This window comes from Arabidopsis lyrata (genome assembly GCF_000004255.2).
Source record: "Arabidopsis lyrata subsp. lyrata unplaced genomic scaffold ARALYscaffold_4, whole genome shotgun sequence".
In the NCBI taxonomy this organism is placed as follows: domain Eukaryota; kingdom Viridiplantae; phylum Streptophyta; class Magnoliopsida; order Brassicales; family Brassicaceae; genus Arabidopsis; species Arabidopsis lyrata.
Genome location: NW_003302552.1, coordinates 15,209,524 through 15,226,765, shown reverse-complemented (window position 1 = coordinate 15,226,765; position 17,242 = coordinate 15,209,524). Strand labels below are relative to the sequence as shown.

Genomic DNA, 17,242 nt, shown 5'->3' with positions numbered 1-17,242 from the left:
TCATATTAGGTGGGAATGTAAACGCAAATTGTGATTTAATTTTAATGTATCTAAATCTAATTCCAGACGATTTAAAGGAGCAACGTTAGGGAATTTTGGTTGTTTGGTGAACCAACCATTGTTTGGTGAACCAACCATTGTTTGTCAAAAATCAACAAAAAACCATTGTTTGTCAGTTTATTTGCGTTACGATATCAGTTAAATTTTACCCAAAAAGTAATATGTATAATTATTATTGGACGGTTAGACCAGATGATCCTGTATAATGCATTCCACCCCAAGTGGAGGAGCGAAATTAAAGTAAGCCAAGTTTTATTAAGGAAGCCAATATTACAGTTTCTCAAATTTTATCAAAACAGAAAAGACATTCTCCATGCACAAGTTTGACCAATGGATTACGTCAAATCTGAAAACATATATAAGTAACGTCTAATTTATTCAGGAAAACAATAGTCAAAGATCACCTAAACCGTACGTGATGGTGTTGATGGTCCACATAATAAAACACATGAAGTCTCGCGCAAACCCTTCTGGTGATGATTAGTTCTGTTGTTAAGAATCTCAAATTGAAGGAAAAAGAAAGAACTTGGTAAGGTAAATAAGGATCTTGAACAAGTTCACTTTCACAAGGTACATAGACCCTAAGCACAAGTGCCCATGGGCTAAACGGACACGAGACTTGTAACCAGAGCCGGTTCTGATTCAAAATAAGGGAAGCTTACGCTTGTGATTTTGAATCTCTTATGCATTTTAATCACCCGTTTTTTTGACAGTATTGTTATAAATAATTTAGTGGTAAAAGGCATATTATATGAATATCAAAGAAGTTGAATAATTCGAAACCATACAAATATATAAATAATAGACCTACTCCTATTTTCATTTTTTTTTACTTTTTAATAAATCTTAATTACAAGTAATGGACCTTAAATTTTTTATTGTTTTCGGCTTTCAACTTTGGTTCTGTTTATAACCTGTTTATTTCCGATCTAAATAAAATAATTGGTTATAAACGGACTAACTGCTTTAGATTTTAGTCATACGGGTCTAATGGACTTGGTTGAAATTAAACTGAACAACCTGTTTAGTCATTTCCTTAAACGACAACATCATTTTGTCTTGACATAGTTGACAGTTTTGGGCACAAAGTACAATAAGTTCCATTATTACAAACTAGTAATAAATAATTAAATTAACAAATTGGAGGTCCAAATATCATAAGCTAATCGAATCCCAAAATATATTTTGGGTAAAGCAAAATAAAATGAAAAATTATTTGCATGAAATATCAAATAAACCATCGAATTCCTCCGAACTCAGAAGATGCATGCGTCAAGGACGCAACAGGCCAACATGGTCGCAAGACTGCGTTTAAAAAAAAAAAAATTATCAAAATTTTAAGTTTCAACACACAATAACCGATCAGGTTCAATATTTGACCAAACGTACGGGGCCGGTTACGTTGAGCCGCAATACGAATTGTCCTATAATTTTCTCAAGGATTAGAAAAAAAAAAGTAAAAAAGAGAGACTAACCAGCCTTTCAAGAATCCATCAGCAGCTTCACCTTTAGACTTTGTCTCGACAGGAGAAACCGTGGCATGAGTTGTGTGGTTCGTTGGGTAACCGAGCGGTGTCGGTGCCACGTAGGGACCCGTAGACACTGGCGGCGTTGTATAAGCTCCTAATTAATTATACATATTTGACATTAGTTTATTACCATAAAACCCTAGAAAATATGATTATGATCGGCATGACGAGATTGACAACATAACATATGAAGCTTAATTAGTATGAAGAAAAGAAAACAAACCTTCAAATTGGTTTTGGCTGTATTGGCTCATCTTCGAACAGATTATGAATTTTCTTTGAAAAAAGTTAAGAGGGAAATAGTATCTACATGTAGAGAGTTGTAGGATATGTGGACTGATATTTGCAAATGAAAATGAATAGTCTGATAGTCATGTGAGGGAAGAACAAAAGAAGGTCGGTTTAGTAGAACCGCGTGAGAGCAGATAAGAATCATTGCTAAGTCTCCAGAAATTTATTATTCCAACGACTAACGAAAACGGCAAGGAAGAATCCTTTTTAAATATAAATCAAATTATATAATTTTAAGAAATAACTAGAAGATGACTAACCCACGCAAGGAATACTATTACTTTCAATATGTTGGATAATTAAATATTATATTTATTTGTAAACAAAAATATAATATAAAAATGATATGAAATGTTTCTTTCTTAATTAGTGATATGAGATTTGTAATATTGAATATATTTTTCCGACATAATTTGGAAATGGCATATATTTATAAATACGAGTTCTTGTGATAACTTTTGACTCAGTCGTATTTGTATATATTCGCGCCAAAAAAAGAGAATTGGCTCTTTCCTTGTAATTTATTTTGCTCCACTTCTTTGTGATTAAGAAAGTCTTATTGTTATTTAATGCCCTACTAAGTACTAGATAGTTTAGAACCTCTTTGCATAAGCCAAATATGCAGCTTAAGATTATACTATCGGAGAAGTTTATTACTCAATAAAACTAAAGCAACTATATTTTACTATATACCATCGGCCTTCTCTATTTGAAGAACATAATATAAAATTACCAATTTTACCAGATTAAGCATTTCTTATGGTGAGTCCTCTCCCGTACCATAGGAACTACGGCTCTTAACTCAAGAGGAAGTTAATAGACTTTGCCAAAGATGTTGCATTTTTGAAGAAATTGAAGCATCAATTATACCCTCTAATGTAGAATCCATATTCTAAGGATCGTAATTTGAATTATTATGTCATCTTATTAATTGCAAATTTGGTTTGGAAAGTCTTGATAATGTGGGAATTTGACTTTCCTTTGTCTGTGTGCTTTTATTGTCTAACGTTCTTGTGTAAGGTATTTGATCTTATTTCCTTGTTAGAAAAGGAATGAGATATTGCAGGATTAATGACAAGATACGTTGGTGGTGAATAAAAGGGAGAAGACGCCTCTTCTCATGATACGCTTGCTCATTGCAAAAACAGAGAAAAATAAAACAGAGTTGATAATACAAGTGTTGTTTAGCTGCTAAGTTTTGGAAGAGATTACCTTGAGAAGAGATTTCTGTTGGTGTGAAGAGCACAAAGCAAAGACTTCTCCAAGAAGAAGACAGCCATGATTAAGGGGGAGTAAACTGATTTTACTTGTAACCTTAGTTCATGTTTCTTCGGTAGATGTATTAAAACTTGTGTAGAAGTTTTAGTCTATCGTGTACTTGTCTTCTTGAAGTGATCTAATAAACTTGTTTGCAGCCCGAGGACTAGTGGTTGGTTTGAAAGAACCAACCGATACCTCGTTAAATCTCGTGTCGTCTCTTTATTGTTTATTTAGCTTCCGCATTATTTCAATATCTAGTATATCTCAAAATTCTTCATGGTATCAGAGCAAGTTCACTGATCAAGTTTAAACTTTTGCAGTGATTCGATTCTTAATTTTGAGACTAGATGGATCCTCCTAGAGAAGGTAGCTCTGTGACACGACCACCATTCTTAGAAGGAAGTTCAAACTACGGCTACTGGAAAATCAGAATGCAATCCTTCATTAGCTCTATTGATGGCGATGCATGGAATTCTGTGATTATTGGATACAAAGAACCTACGTTGGCTGATGCTCAAGGAAATGTTGCACCAAAGGTGAGAAGTCTATGGTCTGAAGAAGAAGTTAAGAAATGCACCAGCAACTCCAAAGCTTTGAACGCGATATACAATGCAATCGACGTCGGTCAATTCCGAACGATCTCTTGTCAGAAAACAGCTACGGAAGTATGGGAGGCGTTGGAAACCACCTAAGAAGGCGCATCTAAGGTTAAACAAACAAAACTCATCATGCTTAAATCTAGATTTGATAGTTTGTTAATGCAGCCTGACAGCTCGATTGCTGAATTCTACAAAGAGCTAAGAGACATTGCAAACGAATCGTATGCTCTTGGAAAAACATACACAGAGTTTGATATGGTCATGAAGGTCTTGACATCTCTCCCAGACAAGTTTGCTCCCAAGAAAACTGCTATGATGGAATCAAATGACGTTATGAAGATGAAGCTGGAAGAGCTTATTGGTTCACTACAGACGTACGAAATGGAATTGAAGATGCAAGATCAGAACAGAGGTCTAGCTGAAAGAGCAAGGAGTCTCGCTTTTGTCTCCACTGAAAACAAAAGTGATGATGAAAACGAGAATATGGTGATGCTCACAAAGAAGATCGGAAGATATGTGAAGCAACTGGACCTGTTGAAGAAAGACAAGCAATCTCCAAGTTCTGGTAGCAGATTCAACAAAAGAGATGGTAGTCGTGGCAAAGACAAAAAACCAGTTAAGTGCTTTGAGTGTCAAGGGTATGGACACCTTAAAGCGGATTGTGCGAATCTGCAGAAACGAAAGGAAAAGTCACTAAAAACAACACTAAGTGAGTCGGAGACAGAAAGTGATGAAGAAGATGTCTCCTACAACAACGTGATTTCCTTCACTGCAGAAATAGAAGAGCCTGTCAAAACTGAATCTGTTAAAACAGAGTCTTCCATAACAGAAACTGTTGAAGCTGATGAGGAGTACTCGGACGATGAAGAACTGCCTACTTATGAGGAGCTACTGCAAAACTTCGTCACTACCTGCAGTCAAAATGTAAGTTTACTCAAGGAGAGGAAAGAGCTTAACACTCAGATTGAAGACTTGAAAACTCAACTTCAAAAGAAAAACGAAGAGTTGTTGGCAACACAACGTGATCTTGAAGAGACCAGAAAAGGAGTGAAAATGATGAGCACCGGAACCGCAAAACTTGATCAAATCCTTACTGCTGGTAGAGTTGGTCATCAACCTCACGGACTTGGGTATAAAGGTAACAATTCTGCATCAAAAACTGTCTTTGTTTCAGGTGGAGTACAAGATGTCACAAGCACCTCTCATCAACAAGTAGTTGCAAGAAAATTTCGTCCAATTTGCCATTACTGTGGACGAGAAGGCCACATCCGACCTCGGTGTTACAGGTACATTCGTTCCATGAGACATTACGTTCCTTATCGATATAAGCAAGCATGGGTGAGAAAAGATAGTATTTACTGCAACGTAGCATATACCTCTCAACACAAAAACTCTCTTCAAAAACTTAATGATAGATCATGGTACTTTGATAGTGGTTGTTCTCGTCATATGACAGGGGACAAGAGTTTGCTTTCAGATTATCGCAAGTATGATGGAGGTCACGTTACGTTCGGAGATGGACTGAAAGGAAAGATCATTGGTAAAGGTTCCATGGTTGTTGAAGGATTAGTCACTATTACTAATGTTCTTCATGTGCAGGATTTAAAGGCCAATCTTCTCAGTGTTGGACAGATTTGTGATAGTGGATTTACTATGCAGTTTTCTAAGATCAGATGTGAAGTGTATAATGAGCATACTAAATTGATTCTCACAGGAAACCGATCTCATAATAATAGTTGTTATCTGTTGGAACAGGACATCAGCTGCAAGCAAGCTTCTATTGATAATACTACCTTGTGGCATCAAAAGTTAGGACATATACGCTTTAAAAATCTGATAAAGCTTGTTAATGCAGATGCAGTAAGAGGAGTCCCAGCTCTAAAATTTCCAGAAAATGTTGTGTGCAAACCATGTCTACAAGGTAAACAAGTTCGAGTAAGCCATAAGAAGAATCCAATGATTAATACCACTCAAGTTCTGGATCTTCTACATATGGACTTAATGGGTCCTGTTGCAACAGCAAGTATTAACGGTAAAAAGTACATATTTGTGTGCGTAGATGATTTCTCTCGTTTTACTTGGGTTGATTTTCTCCGTGAAAAATCTGATGCTATTAATAGTTTTAAGACTCTGTGTTTACAGTTAAAGAATGAGAAAGGTAATGTGAAACGGATCCGGAGTGATCATGGTAAGGAATTCGAAAACTCCATGTTTACTAACTTTTGTGGTGATCAAGGGATCTTTCATGAGTTTTCAGCACCAAGAACCCCACAACAAAATGGTGTAGTTGAACGAAAAAATCGCACAATTCAAGAAATGGCGAGAGCCATGCTTCATGGTAACAATGTAAGTGTTCGTTTTTGGGCAGAAGCTGTTAATACAGCATGTCACACAATCAACAGAGTATACATGCGCCCAGGTATGAGTAAAACTCCGTATGAATTGTGGAAAGGTAAACGACCTGATTTGAGTTACTTTCACGTTTTTGGCTGTGATTGTTATATTCTGAATGATCGTGATCAACTGGGAAAATTTGATGCTAAAAGTGATGTAGGAATCTTTGTTGGATATTCCCCAAATAGTGCTGCTTACAGGATTTATAATCTGAAAACAAAGACAATAATTGATTCTGTCAATGTTGTCTTTGATGATCTTAAGCTAACATGTACTAACCCTCGTGTTGAGGATGATGTTATCTTGCAGGAAGATTTAAGAAGAGCTGTGGCACCAGTGAGTAATACTCATCCAACCCAACCTGTCATCACTGATATCCCAGCAGAAACAACAAATACAGAAACTGCTCCTGAAGTAAATCCAACAATGCAAACAGAGCCTCTGTCTGTTTCAACAGGGACGCAGCAAACAGAGCAAGAATCTGGTTCTACCTCAATGACGGAGACTCAACAAGCTACTCAAAACCAGCTTGATTCTCGTGATGATGAACAAGAATCACGACCTACAGTCCACAGAAACCATTCAATTGCAGATGTGATTGGTGATGTTTTTGATGAGAGGGTCACTCGTGACAAAGAGAGGGTAGATTATAAGAAAATGGTTCATTTTACTTGTTTTGTGTCTTTCATTGAACCCAGGAATGTCATAGAGGCTCTAGACGATGATTACTGGATTCAAGCATGCCAAGAAGAGCTGGAACAATTCACTCGAAATGATGTTTGGTATCTCGTGCCTAGACCAGAACAAGGAAACGTCATAGGCACTAAATGGATATTCAAGAACAAAACCGATGAACTTGGCAACATAATTAGAAACAAGGCTCGTCTCGTTGCACAAGGATACACTCAAATAGAAGGAGTGGACTTTGAAGAAACGTTTGCTCCGGTTGCTCGGTTAGAATCTATTCGTTTATTACTTGGAATATCTTGTCAGATGGGATTTAAGCTTCATCAAATGGACGTCAAGAGTGCCTTCCTCAATGGCAACTTACAAGAGGAAGTTTACGTTGAACAACCGAAGGGTTTCACGGATCCTCATCAACCTGAGCATGTTTATCGACTTAAGAAGGCGTTATATGGTCTAAAGCAAGCTCCTAGAGCTTGGTATGAGAGACTCACACAATTTCTTCTCGGAAATGGTTACACACAAGGGGGAGTAGACAAAACTCTATTTCTATTACACTCCTCTTCTTCATTATGTGTGATTCAGATATACGTCGATGACATTGTTTTTGGCTCAACTTCGCAGGAACAGTTACAAAAGTTCATCACCACCATGACTCAAGAATTCGAGATGAGTATGGTTGGGGAGTTAAGCTACTTCCTTGGTCTTCAAGTCAAACAAATTCCAGAAGGCATTTTTATTTCTCAAGCCAAATATGCTCGTAGTCTTGTTAAGAAGTTCGGTCTTGACAAAGGTAAAGCTGCAAAAACCCCGATGAGTACAACAACAAAACTAACCAAAGATGAAGGAGGTGAAGACGTGGATGTATCAACATATCGAAGTATGATTGGAAGTCTTTTGTATCTCACGGCGAGTCGACCAGATTTATGTCTTAGTGTTGGGATATGCGCACGATATCAAGCTTTCCCAAAGAAATCTCATCTCACCGCGGTCAAACGAATCATCAAATACGTCAACGGCACTTCCGACTACGGTATCTTCTACTCTAAAGACACTGATGATAATTTGGTTGGTTTTTGCGACTCTGATTGGGCAGGTAGTGCTGACGATCGAAAAAGCACCAGTGGTGGCTGCTTTCTACTTGGCACCAATCTCATATCGTGGCACAGCAAAAAGCAAAACACGATTTCTTTATCCACTGCTGAAGCCGAGTATATCGCACTTGGAAGTTGTTGCACACAACTTATTTGGATGAAACAAATGCTACTGGATTACGGTAAAACTTCAGACACTATGGCTATATTCTGTGATAACACTAGTGCTATTAACATTGCAAAAAATCCAGTTATGCATTCTCGTACTAAACATATAGCCATTCGTCATCATTTTATCCGAGAATTAGTTGAAAATAAAACGATTGTCATTGATCATGTTTCAACAGCGCTTCAACTTGCAGATATCTTTACAAAACCTCTGGATTATACTAGATTTATTACTCTGAGAAAATCTTTAGGAGTTTGTTCTCTCTGATTTTTTTTTTTTTTTTTTCATTCATCGTTAATCTCCGAGAAAGGTTTTTAAGTTGTTTTTGCAGGCCATAAAAATAAAACAAAAAGCCCAGCCCTCTTCAATGTGTCGTTAATGGTCTTCAATAATTGGGTAATACCTTTCCTTATTTTTTTGAAAAATTATTTAAAAAAAAAAAAAAAAAAAAATCATTTTTTGTGTCGTTGTTTTTTTCTAAAACATTTGTTTTTATTTAAAAAAAAAAAAAAAAAAAAAAAAAAAGGATTTTAAGTCGATAAAAGAAAAGTTTTTTTTTACCCTAAGCAATCTTCTTTGTTTTTCTTCGTCTCTTCCGCCGTTTTCTTTTTCTCTTGTCTGTTCTCAGGATTTCTTCACTCTCCATGGAACAAATATCAAATCACAATTCCATGGATCCGGTGGTTATTATATCTAAAAGAAAATCAAACAAAGCATCCACCAAGTTACTTTCTCCCGCGAAAGCTTCAAATCAGTTGGGTTCTCGGCGTTCAAAGCTATCGCAATCAATAGGCGCATTTGCATGGGCAACCGGGTAAATGATCTTCCACAGACCTCTACGTCACGAGCAGCACCACAGTCTTCGTTTCCTGTGCATCTCAAGAATGAACTTCAAGCTGCCATAAATGATGCCACCAAAGTTCTTGGGCGTCTAACATCTATTCTTGATGAAATCAATAAGCACGGTTTGCCTTCTACCCCTTAATTTTTTTTAAAAGAGCAATTTCATTTATATTATTTTTGACTAACAAAGTTCATACAGGGGGAGACAACTAGAGGATTAAATCTCTGCTTCAAGCTTATTTTATTGGCGCCTTCTTATTAGTTTTTCTTGTGGCGTTTTATCTAGGCGGTTTAATCTCTTAGTTGTTCTTTTTGGTATGATTCTTAGTTAGTCAAAAAGGGGGAGAATGTAGAATCCATATTCTAAGGATCGTAATTTGAATTATTATGTCATCTTATTAATTGCAAATTTGGTTTGGAAAGTCTTGATAATGTGGGAATTTGACTTTCCTTTGTCTGTGTGCTTTTATTGTCTAACGTTCTTGTGTAAGGTATTTGATCTTATTTCCTTGTTAGAAAAGGAATGAGATATTGCAGGATTAATGACAAGATACGTTGGTGGTGAATAAAAGGGAGAAGACGCCTCTTCTCATGATACGCTTGCTCATTGCAAAAACAGAGAAAAATAAAACAGAGTTGATAATACAAGTGTTGTTTAGCTGCTAAGTTTTGGAAGAGATTACCTTGAGAAGAGATTTCTGTTGGTGTGAAGAGCACAAAGCAAAGACTTCTCCAAGAAGAAGACAGCCATGATTAAGGGGGAGTAAACTGATTTTACTTGTAACCTTAGTTCATGTTTCTTCGGTAGATGTATTAAAACTTGTGTAGAAGTTTTAGTCTATCGTGTACTTGTCTTCTTGAAGTGATCTAATAAACTTGTTTGCAGCCCGAGGACTAGTGGTTGGTTTGAAAGAACCAACCGATACCTCGTTAAATCTCGTGTCGTCTCTTTATTGTTTATTTAGCTTCCGCATTATTTCAATATCTAGTATATCTCAAAATTCTTCACCCTCTTCACTTGTCTCTTTTCCATCATGATTTGGAAACTTTCAACTATTCTTTTAACGATCATACAATCCTTTTCAGATGATTATGAAGAAAACAGCTCTCACATATTAGACTTCCAAAAGACACATGGCATTACAAAAAAAACAATATACCTTTGTGGCTTCCAAAAAAATAATAATATATGTGAGAGTCGTCCCTCCAAAATAGTATTACAAGTCCAAACGAACATATAAAAGTGTTCGAACTACTTGTGCATATGAAACCGATTCGGCGATTCCACCAAACGATAAGAATCTATGGAAAACGTACTTTTGGCGTAATTAATCTCCCCATTCCACCGAACGACAAGTTTTGATTCTCATACTCAACAAGTTACATGAGGTTGGAACGTTAGAAATAGTCAAGGTGTGGCTAGAGGTTGAGGATCAGCCAAACTACGTCCTGATAATACACCTTTAAAAGCCGAAGCTTTATTGACATCAATGCAACATACTTGGTTCAAAGGCTTTACCTCAATTTGTTTTAAAGGAAATTGTGAAGTTCTCATCAACATCAACATCATTCCCTCTGGTGATTTCTATTGAAGAATTATGCCAAGATATTGGGCAACAAAATTTAAAGATATTCGATTCTCATTTACTAAACGTTCTTTTGTAATCAAGGCTAAAAGGAATTGCATAAATTCTTAATTTTCTCGGATTATATGAACTCCTCGCATTGTATTGTATTGTAAACATCTTAATTTTTTAATCAATATGAATTAATTTTGATGAAAACGAAAATCATCGTATATTTCACTTTAGCCAAAAAAAATCATACACATATTTTGTTTTGATTTTGTTATCTCTATATAAAAATACTGTATAGAGTTTGAATAACATTAATTAGAATACGTTAACTCTAATGAAGTTAATTTAAGCATGGTTTAGATGTGTAAGAGAAAAAACGATTTATTAATAAGATGGTAAAAATTACACAATACAAAAAAAAACAGTAATAAAGAAATGAATTAATAAATAGGAGTTCAAAATGTAATAAGCTAATCAAATCCCAAAATATAATTTGGGTAAAGAAAAATACAAGGATAAATAATTTGCATGAAATATCAAATAACCCATCCAATTCCTCCGAATTCAGAAGCAGGCGTCGAGGACACAACAGCAACACATGGCCGCAAGACTGCATTCAAAAATTAAAGGAAAATAATAATTATCAGGTCATCAACTTTCAAATTCAACAATAACCGATTCGGTTCGGTATTTAACCAAACGTACGAGCCCGGTTAGGTTGAGCCACCATAACTAATTCTCCTAAAATTTTAATTGAAATATTCCAAAGGAGGGAGAGACTAACCAGCCTTTCAAGAATCCATCACCCTTGGATTTTGTCTCGACCGGAGCCACCGGGGCATGACTGGTGTCGTTTGTCGGGTAACCGAGCGGTGGTGGTGCCACGTAAGGGCCGGTAGACACTGGCGGCGAAGGATAAGCTCCTAAATAATTACACATATGATTTTCCATAATTAGTTTGATGGTAATAAAACTCTAGAAATATGATTATTATGACGAGATTGACAACATATATGATTAATATGTAAGTAGAAAATAAAACAAACCTGAAGATTGGTTTTGGCTGAATTGGCTCATCTTCGAACGGATTATGATTTGTTTTGAAAAGGTAGAGGAAAAATCGTATGTAGAGGTGTAGATTAATATGAATTGATATATGCAAATGAAGATATTGTCACGTACAATATATATAGGCAATGGAAGAAAAAAGAAAAAAGAAAAAAGAAGGTCGGTTTAGTAGAACCGCGTGAAGGCAGATATTTATTCCAACGACGAACGAAAATGGCTAGGAAACTTCCTTTTTTATGTAATTACAATTTTAAGAATAACTAGATGGAATTTTTTGGTTAAGGTAACTACATGATATACTCACCCATCTAAGGAATAATATCCAGTGTAGTATTTTAGAGAATTTGAATATATTAGCCTACTTCCATTATTAATATATTTCCTTTATGTGTTGGATTTGGGTTAGCATTGACATACATTTGCTATTACAACATAATGTAAACTATCCTAATCCAAATCCAACACATAAAAAATACATTAATAATAGAAATATGCTAGAATATTATCGAGATTCACGTCTTGTTTTCCAAATATTTTCATTTAAATTTCATAGGTTTCACGGGTTTCATTTTATAATCGGGCTTTAATAATCCACAATACTTAATCCCACAAATTATCTCTTAATAATATGAATTACTCCCGAGTTTTGTTGAAAGTGATTAAAAAAAAAAACAGAAAATATATATTGCCACGTTTACGTGTCAAAAATTTGGATGCTTTCGTGGTAGCTTCAGATTTTTACCGTAATGTTTTGAAAATTCTATAATTTTTGCCGTAATGTCAAAAATATATAATTTAGCGACTTAAGTACTTTTAACAAAATAATTATAAGATACAGTATGACTAATTTTTTCCCACCAAAAACAAAAAGACAATACAAGTTGGCCTTTTCCTTGTGATTTATGTATTTTGCTCCACTACTTTGTAATTAAGAAACTCTTTTTGTTAATTAATTAATGACTTACCAAATAGTTTAGAACAAACAAAAATCCTCTATCCGTAATCCAATATGCAGATTAAGATTATACTATTGGATAAGTTTCCTAATCAAGAAACTGATTATACAATCATATATTTCACTTTAACCGAAAAAAATCATACACATAATTATTTTTTTGTTATCTCTATAGAAAAATACCATGGCGTTAATATGCACCATGAATGATAAATTCAGCATGGCTTTATTCCTTTCTTTGTTTAACAAAGAGTTTCTTTTCTTTCTCAAAGTGCTTTCTCTATGGGAATATTTACATGTTAAATAAGAAAAAGAGAGAATTTTACAACTAAACCTCACAATGTAAAACAGAATATATGAAATGGTTTCTTTTGAGATTTACAACTAACTATTTTCCTTTCCGTTAAGAATTTATATAGAATATTACATCCGAAAACTTTATTTTCGAGAGGGCACATGGAATTATTCTTACTAAGGAAATTAAGTATTGGTTTCATATCAGGTGAGAATGTAAACGCAAGTTGTGTTTTTATTAGTGTATATCGAATAATATAGAAGAGCAACGTTAGAGAAGCTTGGTTGTTTGTTTGGTGAACCGACCAATGTAGTTCTCAATTTACTAAACGTAATTTATTTTCGTCACGTATAATTAACAACACCTACAAAAAGAAAAGAAGTTGATATAACGCGCTATGCAAAAGATTGTCTTAAGAAAGCCAAGTCAATACTCTTTTCCCAATTTACCCAAAAGCTAAAGCCTATACGACATTCTCAATGCAAAAGTTTGACCAATGGATTGTGTCAAATCTGAAAACGTTACGTCTATATATTTAGAAAAGCAATCTTTTCAGGTCACACAACCGTATATGATGATGATAATGATCACAACGGATAACTAAACCATGATATGTATTTGGTTACCAAATTTTAGTGTATGGACCATTCAATGTTCAAATCCCATAACTTGATTCAAAGTTACAAACACTTGGATGCTTAAGGCCACGTGGTTGGCCCCTTGTTAGAGCTAAACGGGCCTTAAAAAATACAACTCTACGTCATTTAGGACATATTGTATTAGATTTACTGATTTAGAATGTGTGGATTTATTTATATATAGAGAGTAATTTGGTGAGTAGCTTGTTTTTGGGTCAACAAAAATTGAGAAAGTGGCATGTTTTCTTTCAATGATAAGCTTGTTGACACAAATACCTTCGACCGGTGCTCGCGCAAGGAAAGTAAGCCATATTTAAACAACATCAATTCAGGGCTAAAATAATACTAATATTTAGAGAAAAACAAATTATCAACCTAATTTCTATAAGCTTCAAGAAAAAATTACTCTACTGAAGAAAAAAGTTAATATTTAATCTAAATTCAAAACACATTATGGGTCTCACAATTTGGACAAAGCCCCAATATTTCAGTCAACTGACCTAAAAAGAAAGAAAGAAAACTAAAAAAACTAATCCAGAATTGCCTGAAAACTAAATCCTTTTTACTTGTGGCTTAAGCAATAAGCAGAGTTATGATTAGGAAGAACTAGAGCTGCTCGCTCCTGAACAACCTTGCCCGGAGTAACTAGACTCTCTTGCCGGAGGAGGAGGAACAGGTACCTGGCCAGATTCACCGGAAGTCGAAGCGCCATCGCCCCCAGGAAGAGAGTTTCCACGGCCAGATTCTCCTCAAGTGGAGCCGTTGCTGTTGCTGGAATTTTTAGGGGTGAGAGCAAAACAGAGTTTACCTGTTCCAGATCGGAAAGACCAGAGAGGGTAGACGTCCTCTTCCTTAAAGTTATTAGCATCAAGCACATTTTTCCAACCTTTAACAAAGTTATAATACCAGTTTCCACTCATCTTCCACTTCCTCAACTCAAGCTCATGCTTCTTCCGATTAGGATCCACCAAATCCACACTCACACCATCGTCACGAATCTTCATGGCATTTTCATTTATGATTCTTGTCTCATTCTCTGTCAAAAAGTCCGGATTGATAACCTGCTTAAAGGGTACTGAGAGACGTGCTTGGTGTGTTCTGAGATCAGTCTGAAAGAGTTGCCTCGTTGAGATCAGCTTCGGATTGTAGCCGTTCTCTTCTCTCCTCATCACGTTCAAAAGCCACTCCGATGGAGTTGTTTGAATTGGTTCCACCTCTAAAGGACTAACGACTTTGCGTTTCTTTCGACTTCTCTTTTCCACGTTAATGGGACGTTTTTCCTTGGAACGACGACTAACGTAAGAAGAAGGAGAAGACTCTAAACCCAGATTAGGGTTTTGTAGTACTGGTTCCACGGAAGTGACTGATCTTTGTTGTTCGATGGCACGCGTCCGTGTTGTTGTCATCGTGCGAGAAGAAGATGATCGGTGACAAGGACTTCTCTTCTTTCTTGGCCCGGCATCCCCAAAGATATTAGGATCGTACTCCTCTTCCGAAGATGGTCCGACCTCAAAACGACCAACAGTTTGGCGTTTTCGAGGACTCGTTCGCGATTGTGTATGTTTAACATCCATGTTCTCTATCCTCTCTCCGATAATTTCATGCATCATCTCCTCCGGATAAAGAACCATCATCAGTGAAACAATATCATCAGCAGATTTCACCATTTTGATGATATATATCTCTTGTCGAAATAGAACCAAAAAAAAAGAAACTAGAAGGAATTCGAGTTATGTAGCTAGAGAGTAAAAGGTTGGCTTTGTACGCAATGAACAGAGCTCAAGAGCGAGAATTGAGAAAAATGGAGAAGAAGAAGGTATGTGTAACGATGATCTTATATAATATTTCAGTTCCTATTTATTCGGGATTTGAGAAACAGATAGGTTTAAGAAAGAGACCGACTTTTCAGGTGATTATATAAGCAAACGGAGAAAACCTAATTAAGACCGGTTTTTCAGGTGATTAAGACCGGTTTAATTTAAGAAACAGACCGGTTCTTTCCGGTTTGTTTAAATTCTAATGTTTATAACTAGGATATGTATAGCGGGTTAATTATTTGATTTTTTTTTATAAACTGATGAATTTGTTGTGTATAATAATTTTTGTTGTATACCGCGGATTGATTTTTTGTAACTAAAATTTTTAAATTTTAAGTTATATATATATTTTTTGTTTAGTGTTTAAGATTGTACAATTGTATTTTAATTATTAATCTTAGATTTTATCCGTGGTATACCGTCCCGTATTAATATTGACCCAAACTCGTCTACCATATAACCTGTCGCATGAAACTAAATTATTTTTCTTTTCAATAATACTTTTATTTTTAAAAAATTATATTTTATAGTATGTTGTAGGCTTCATTTATAAACAATTACTAGATCATAACCCGTGCTGGAACAGCACGGATGAAATTTTAATTTTTAAATATTTATATAAAGTTGGATTATTGTTTGTTTTATAGTATAATTTTAATAATTCTTTACATAATACAATGCCATATAAGGATTTTTTTATTTTATTTTGTTTGATGAGAAAATATTAGGAGTGGGGTACGGTTTTTCGGTTTAGTATCGTTTTTTTCGTTTTGTAGAAAGTGAAACCATATAGAAACCGTATGTAATTCGGTTTAGTTACAGTTCGATTTTTACGGTTTTTTACGTTTTTTGTTTAAAAATAAAACGTATGTATTTGATATATGCTAGTAGTAAGTGAATAAAAATTGCGTATATAATAAACACTAGATTTTAACCCGCGGTACACCGCGGGGCTATATTTTCTTAAAAAAATCAAAATGTAATTTGTTTGATAGATTATTTTGATTGTTAATTTTAGGATTTCACCCGTGGTATACTATCTTTTATAAATATCAACCCAAACTCGTCCCATCATATTACCCGTCCCGTGAAATTAAACATCATTTAGTTATTTTTCTTTTTAATAATACTTTTATTTAAAAGCTATATAATTCAAGTCAATTTAAAAATTTCTTTTAAATGGTTCCCATAAGATATATATACATATATATTAAATTTGTATAGAGTTGAAATAATATTAATATTACAAACTTTTTATATAATTTAAATATTATAAATATTTTTAAAAATATGCAATATATACTTTTGTTATTGAATAAGAGGATATTATGTGTAAGAAATGTAGAAAATAAGAATTTAATATTTTTATTATGGAGTCGCAAGAAAAATCTTTTATTTCTATACATGTTATTCGTTTATTAATAATAAAAGAAAACAAATCCTTTAAATTAGATATTAACTAAAATAAACGCACCATAATTACTTATTAAGTAACAACCAATAAATTACACCAAAAAATAGGTAACAACCAATAAATTCTAAACGCAGTAATTAAAGAATGAGATATTAAAAAAAAATATCAAATAAGATATAAGAATCTTAAAATAATTGAATATCTAAATAATTTAATTGTTAGTGTCGATTTTAATGCCTTCATTAATGTGGATTTTTTTTTTTACAGAGAAATATTTCCTAAAGATTATCACATTAATGACTCAGAAAATTAAGGAATATATGAATTTATGATTCTCGAAATCGTGTTGGTAATATCTTTAATTAATATTTTTCAAATTTAAATAATTAATGCCAATGGCATTCATCCGTAAATACATTCCAACTCCAGGATTTATTTGCTAAAAGTCATCCAAAAATGTATATATAGATATTTTGGTATATAATAAGATTAGATTCAACCCGTGCATACCTATATTTTTATTTTAGAATCCCAATAAAAAAATTGTGTGCACAA

The 17,242-nt window shown here is 34.4% G+C and overlaps 4 protein-coding genes and 1 long non-coding RNA gene across 5 annotated transcripts; 2 read left to right on the top strand and 3 right to left on the bottom strand.

The window, feature by feature from the left end:
• Positions 1–1,096: 1,096 nt before the first annotated feature.
• LOC9315440 (cysteine-rich and transmembrane domain-containing protein PCC1) lies at positions 1,097–2,016 on the bottom strand. The gene is made up of 3 exons (XM_002879327.2): positions 1,813–2,016; positions 1,536–1,683; positions 1,097–1,365 (listed from the first exon to the last, which is right to left on the bottom strand). Exons 1-3 carry the CDS (start codon positions 1,841–1,843, stop codon positions 1,317–1,319), a joined length of 228 nt encoding a protein of 75 aa, XP_002879373.1. The 5' UTR covers positions 1,844–2,016; the 3' UTR covers positions 1,097–1,316.
• A 1,471-nt stretch (positions 2,017–3,487) lies between these two features.
• LOC110229286 lies at positions 3,488–4,955 on the top strand. Its single transcript, XM_021029059.1, has 3 exons — positions 3,488–3,805; positions 3,905–4,843; positions 4,914–4,955. The coding sequence occupies exons 1-3, from the start codon at positions 3,488–3,490 to the stop codon at positions 4,953–4,955; spliced, it is 1,299 nt and encodes a 432-aa protein (XP_020884718.1).
• A 3,717-nt stretch (positions 4,956–8,672) lies between these two features.
• Positions 8,673–9,858, top strand: LOC110229100. The gene is made up of 2 exons (XR_002332540.1): positions 8,673–9,045; positions 9,123–9,858. It is a non-coding gene; the product is annotated as an uncharacterized LOC110229100 (long non-coding RNA).
• A 1,006-nt stretch (positions 9,859–10,864) lies between these two features.
• LOC9315439 (cysteine-rich and transmembrane domain-containing protein A) lies at positions 10,865–11,750 on the bottom strand. The gene is made up of 3 exons (XM_021028031.1): positions 11,547–11,750; positions 11,285–11,423; positions 10,865–11,110 (listed from the first exon to the last, which is right to left on the bottom strand). Exons 1-3 carry the CDS (start codon positions 11,575–11,577, stop codon positions 11,065–11,067), a joined length of 216 nt encoding a protein of 71 aa, XP_020883690.1. The 5' UTR covers positions 11,578–11,750; the 3' UTR covers positions 10,865–11,064.
• A 2,117-nt stretch (positions 11,751–13,867) lies between these two features.
• LOC9315438 (putative B3 domain-containing protein At2g27410) lies at positions 13,868–15,432 on the bottom strand. The gene has a single exon (XM_021029413.1). It carries the CDS (start codon positions 15,121–15,123, stop codon positions 14,206–14,208), a length of 918 nt encoding a protein of 305 aa, XP_020885072.1. The 5' UTR covers positions 15,124–15,432; the 3' UTR covers positions 13,868–14,205.
• Between the last annotated feature and the right edge of the window lie 1,810 nt (positions 15,433–17,242).

Excerpts from the sequence above, each read along its gene's own strand:
- LOC9315440 (XM_002879327.2), bottom strand. The coding sequence starts at position 1,843 with ATGAGCCAATACAGCCAAAACCAATTTGAAG. Across the intron at positions 1,684-1,812 it reads CAGCCAAAACCAATTTGAAG|GAGCTTATACAACGCCGCCA; the intron begins GTTTGTTTTCTT and ends ATAATTAATTAG. Across the intron at positions 1,366-1,535 it reads GATGGATTCTTGAAAGGCTG|TCTTGCGACCATGTTGGCCT; the intron begins GTTAGTCTCTCT and ends TTTTAAACGCAG.
- LOC110229286 (XM_021029059.1), top strand. The coding sequence starts at position 3,488 with ATGGATCCTCCTAGAGAAGGTAGCTCTGTGACACGACCACCATTCTTA. Across the intron at positions 3,806-3,904 it reads GTCAGAAAACAGCTACGGAA|CCTGACAGCTCGATTGCTGA; the intron begins GTATGGGAGGCG and ends TTGTTAATGCAG. Across the intron at positions 4,844-4,913 it reads AAATCCTTACTGCTGGTAGA|GTGGAGTACAAGATGTCACA; the intron begins GTTGGTCATCAA and ends TCTTTGTTTCAG.
- LOC9315439 (XM_021028031.1), bottom strand. The coding sequence starts at position 11,577 with ATGAGCCAATTCAGCCAAAACCAATCTTCAG. Across the intron at positions 11,424-11,546 it reads CAGCCAAAACCAATCTTCAG|GAGCTTATCCTTCGCCGCCA; the intron begins GTTTGTTTTATT and ends GTAATTATTTAG. Across the intron at positions 11,111-11,284 it reads GATGGATTCTTGAAAGGCTG|TCTTGCGGCCATGTGTTGCT; the intron begins GTTAGTCTCTCC and ends TTTTGAATGCAG.
- LOC9315438 (XM_021029413.1), bottom strand. The coding sequence starts at position 15,123 with ATGGTGAAATCTGCTGATGATATTGTTTCACTGATGATGGTTCTTTAT.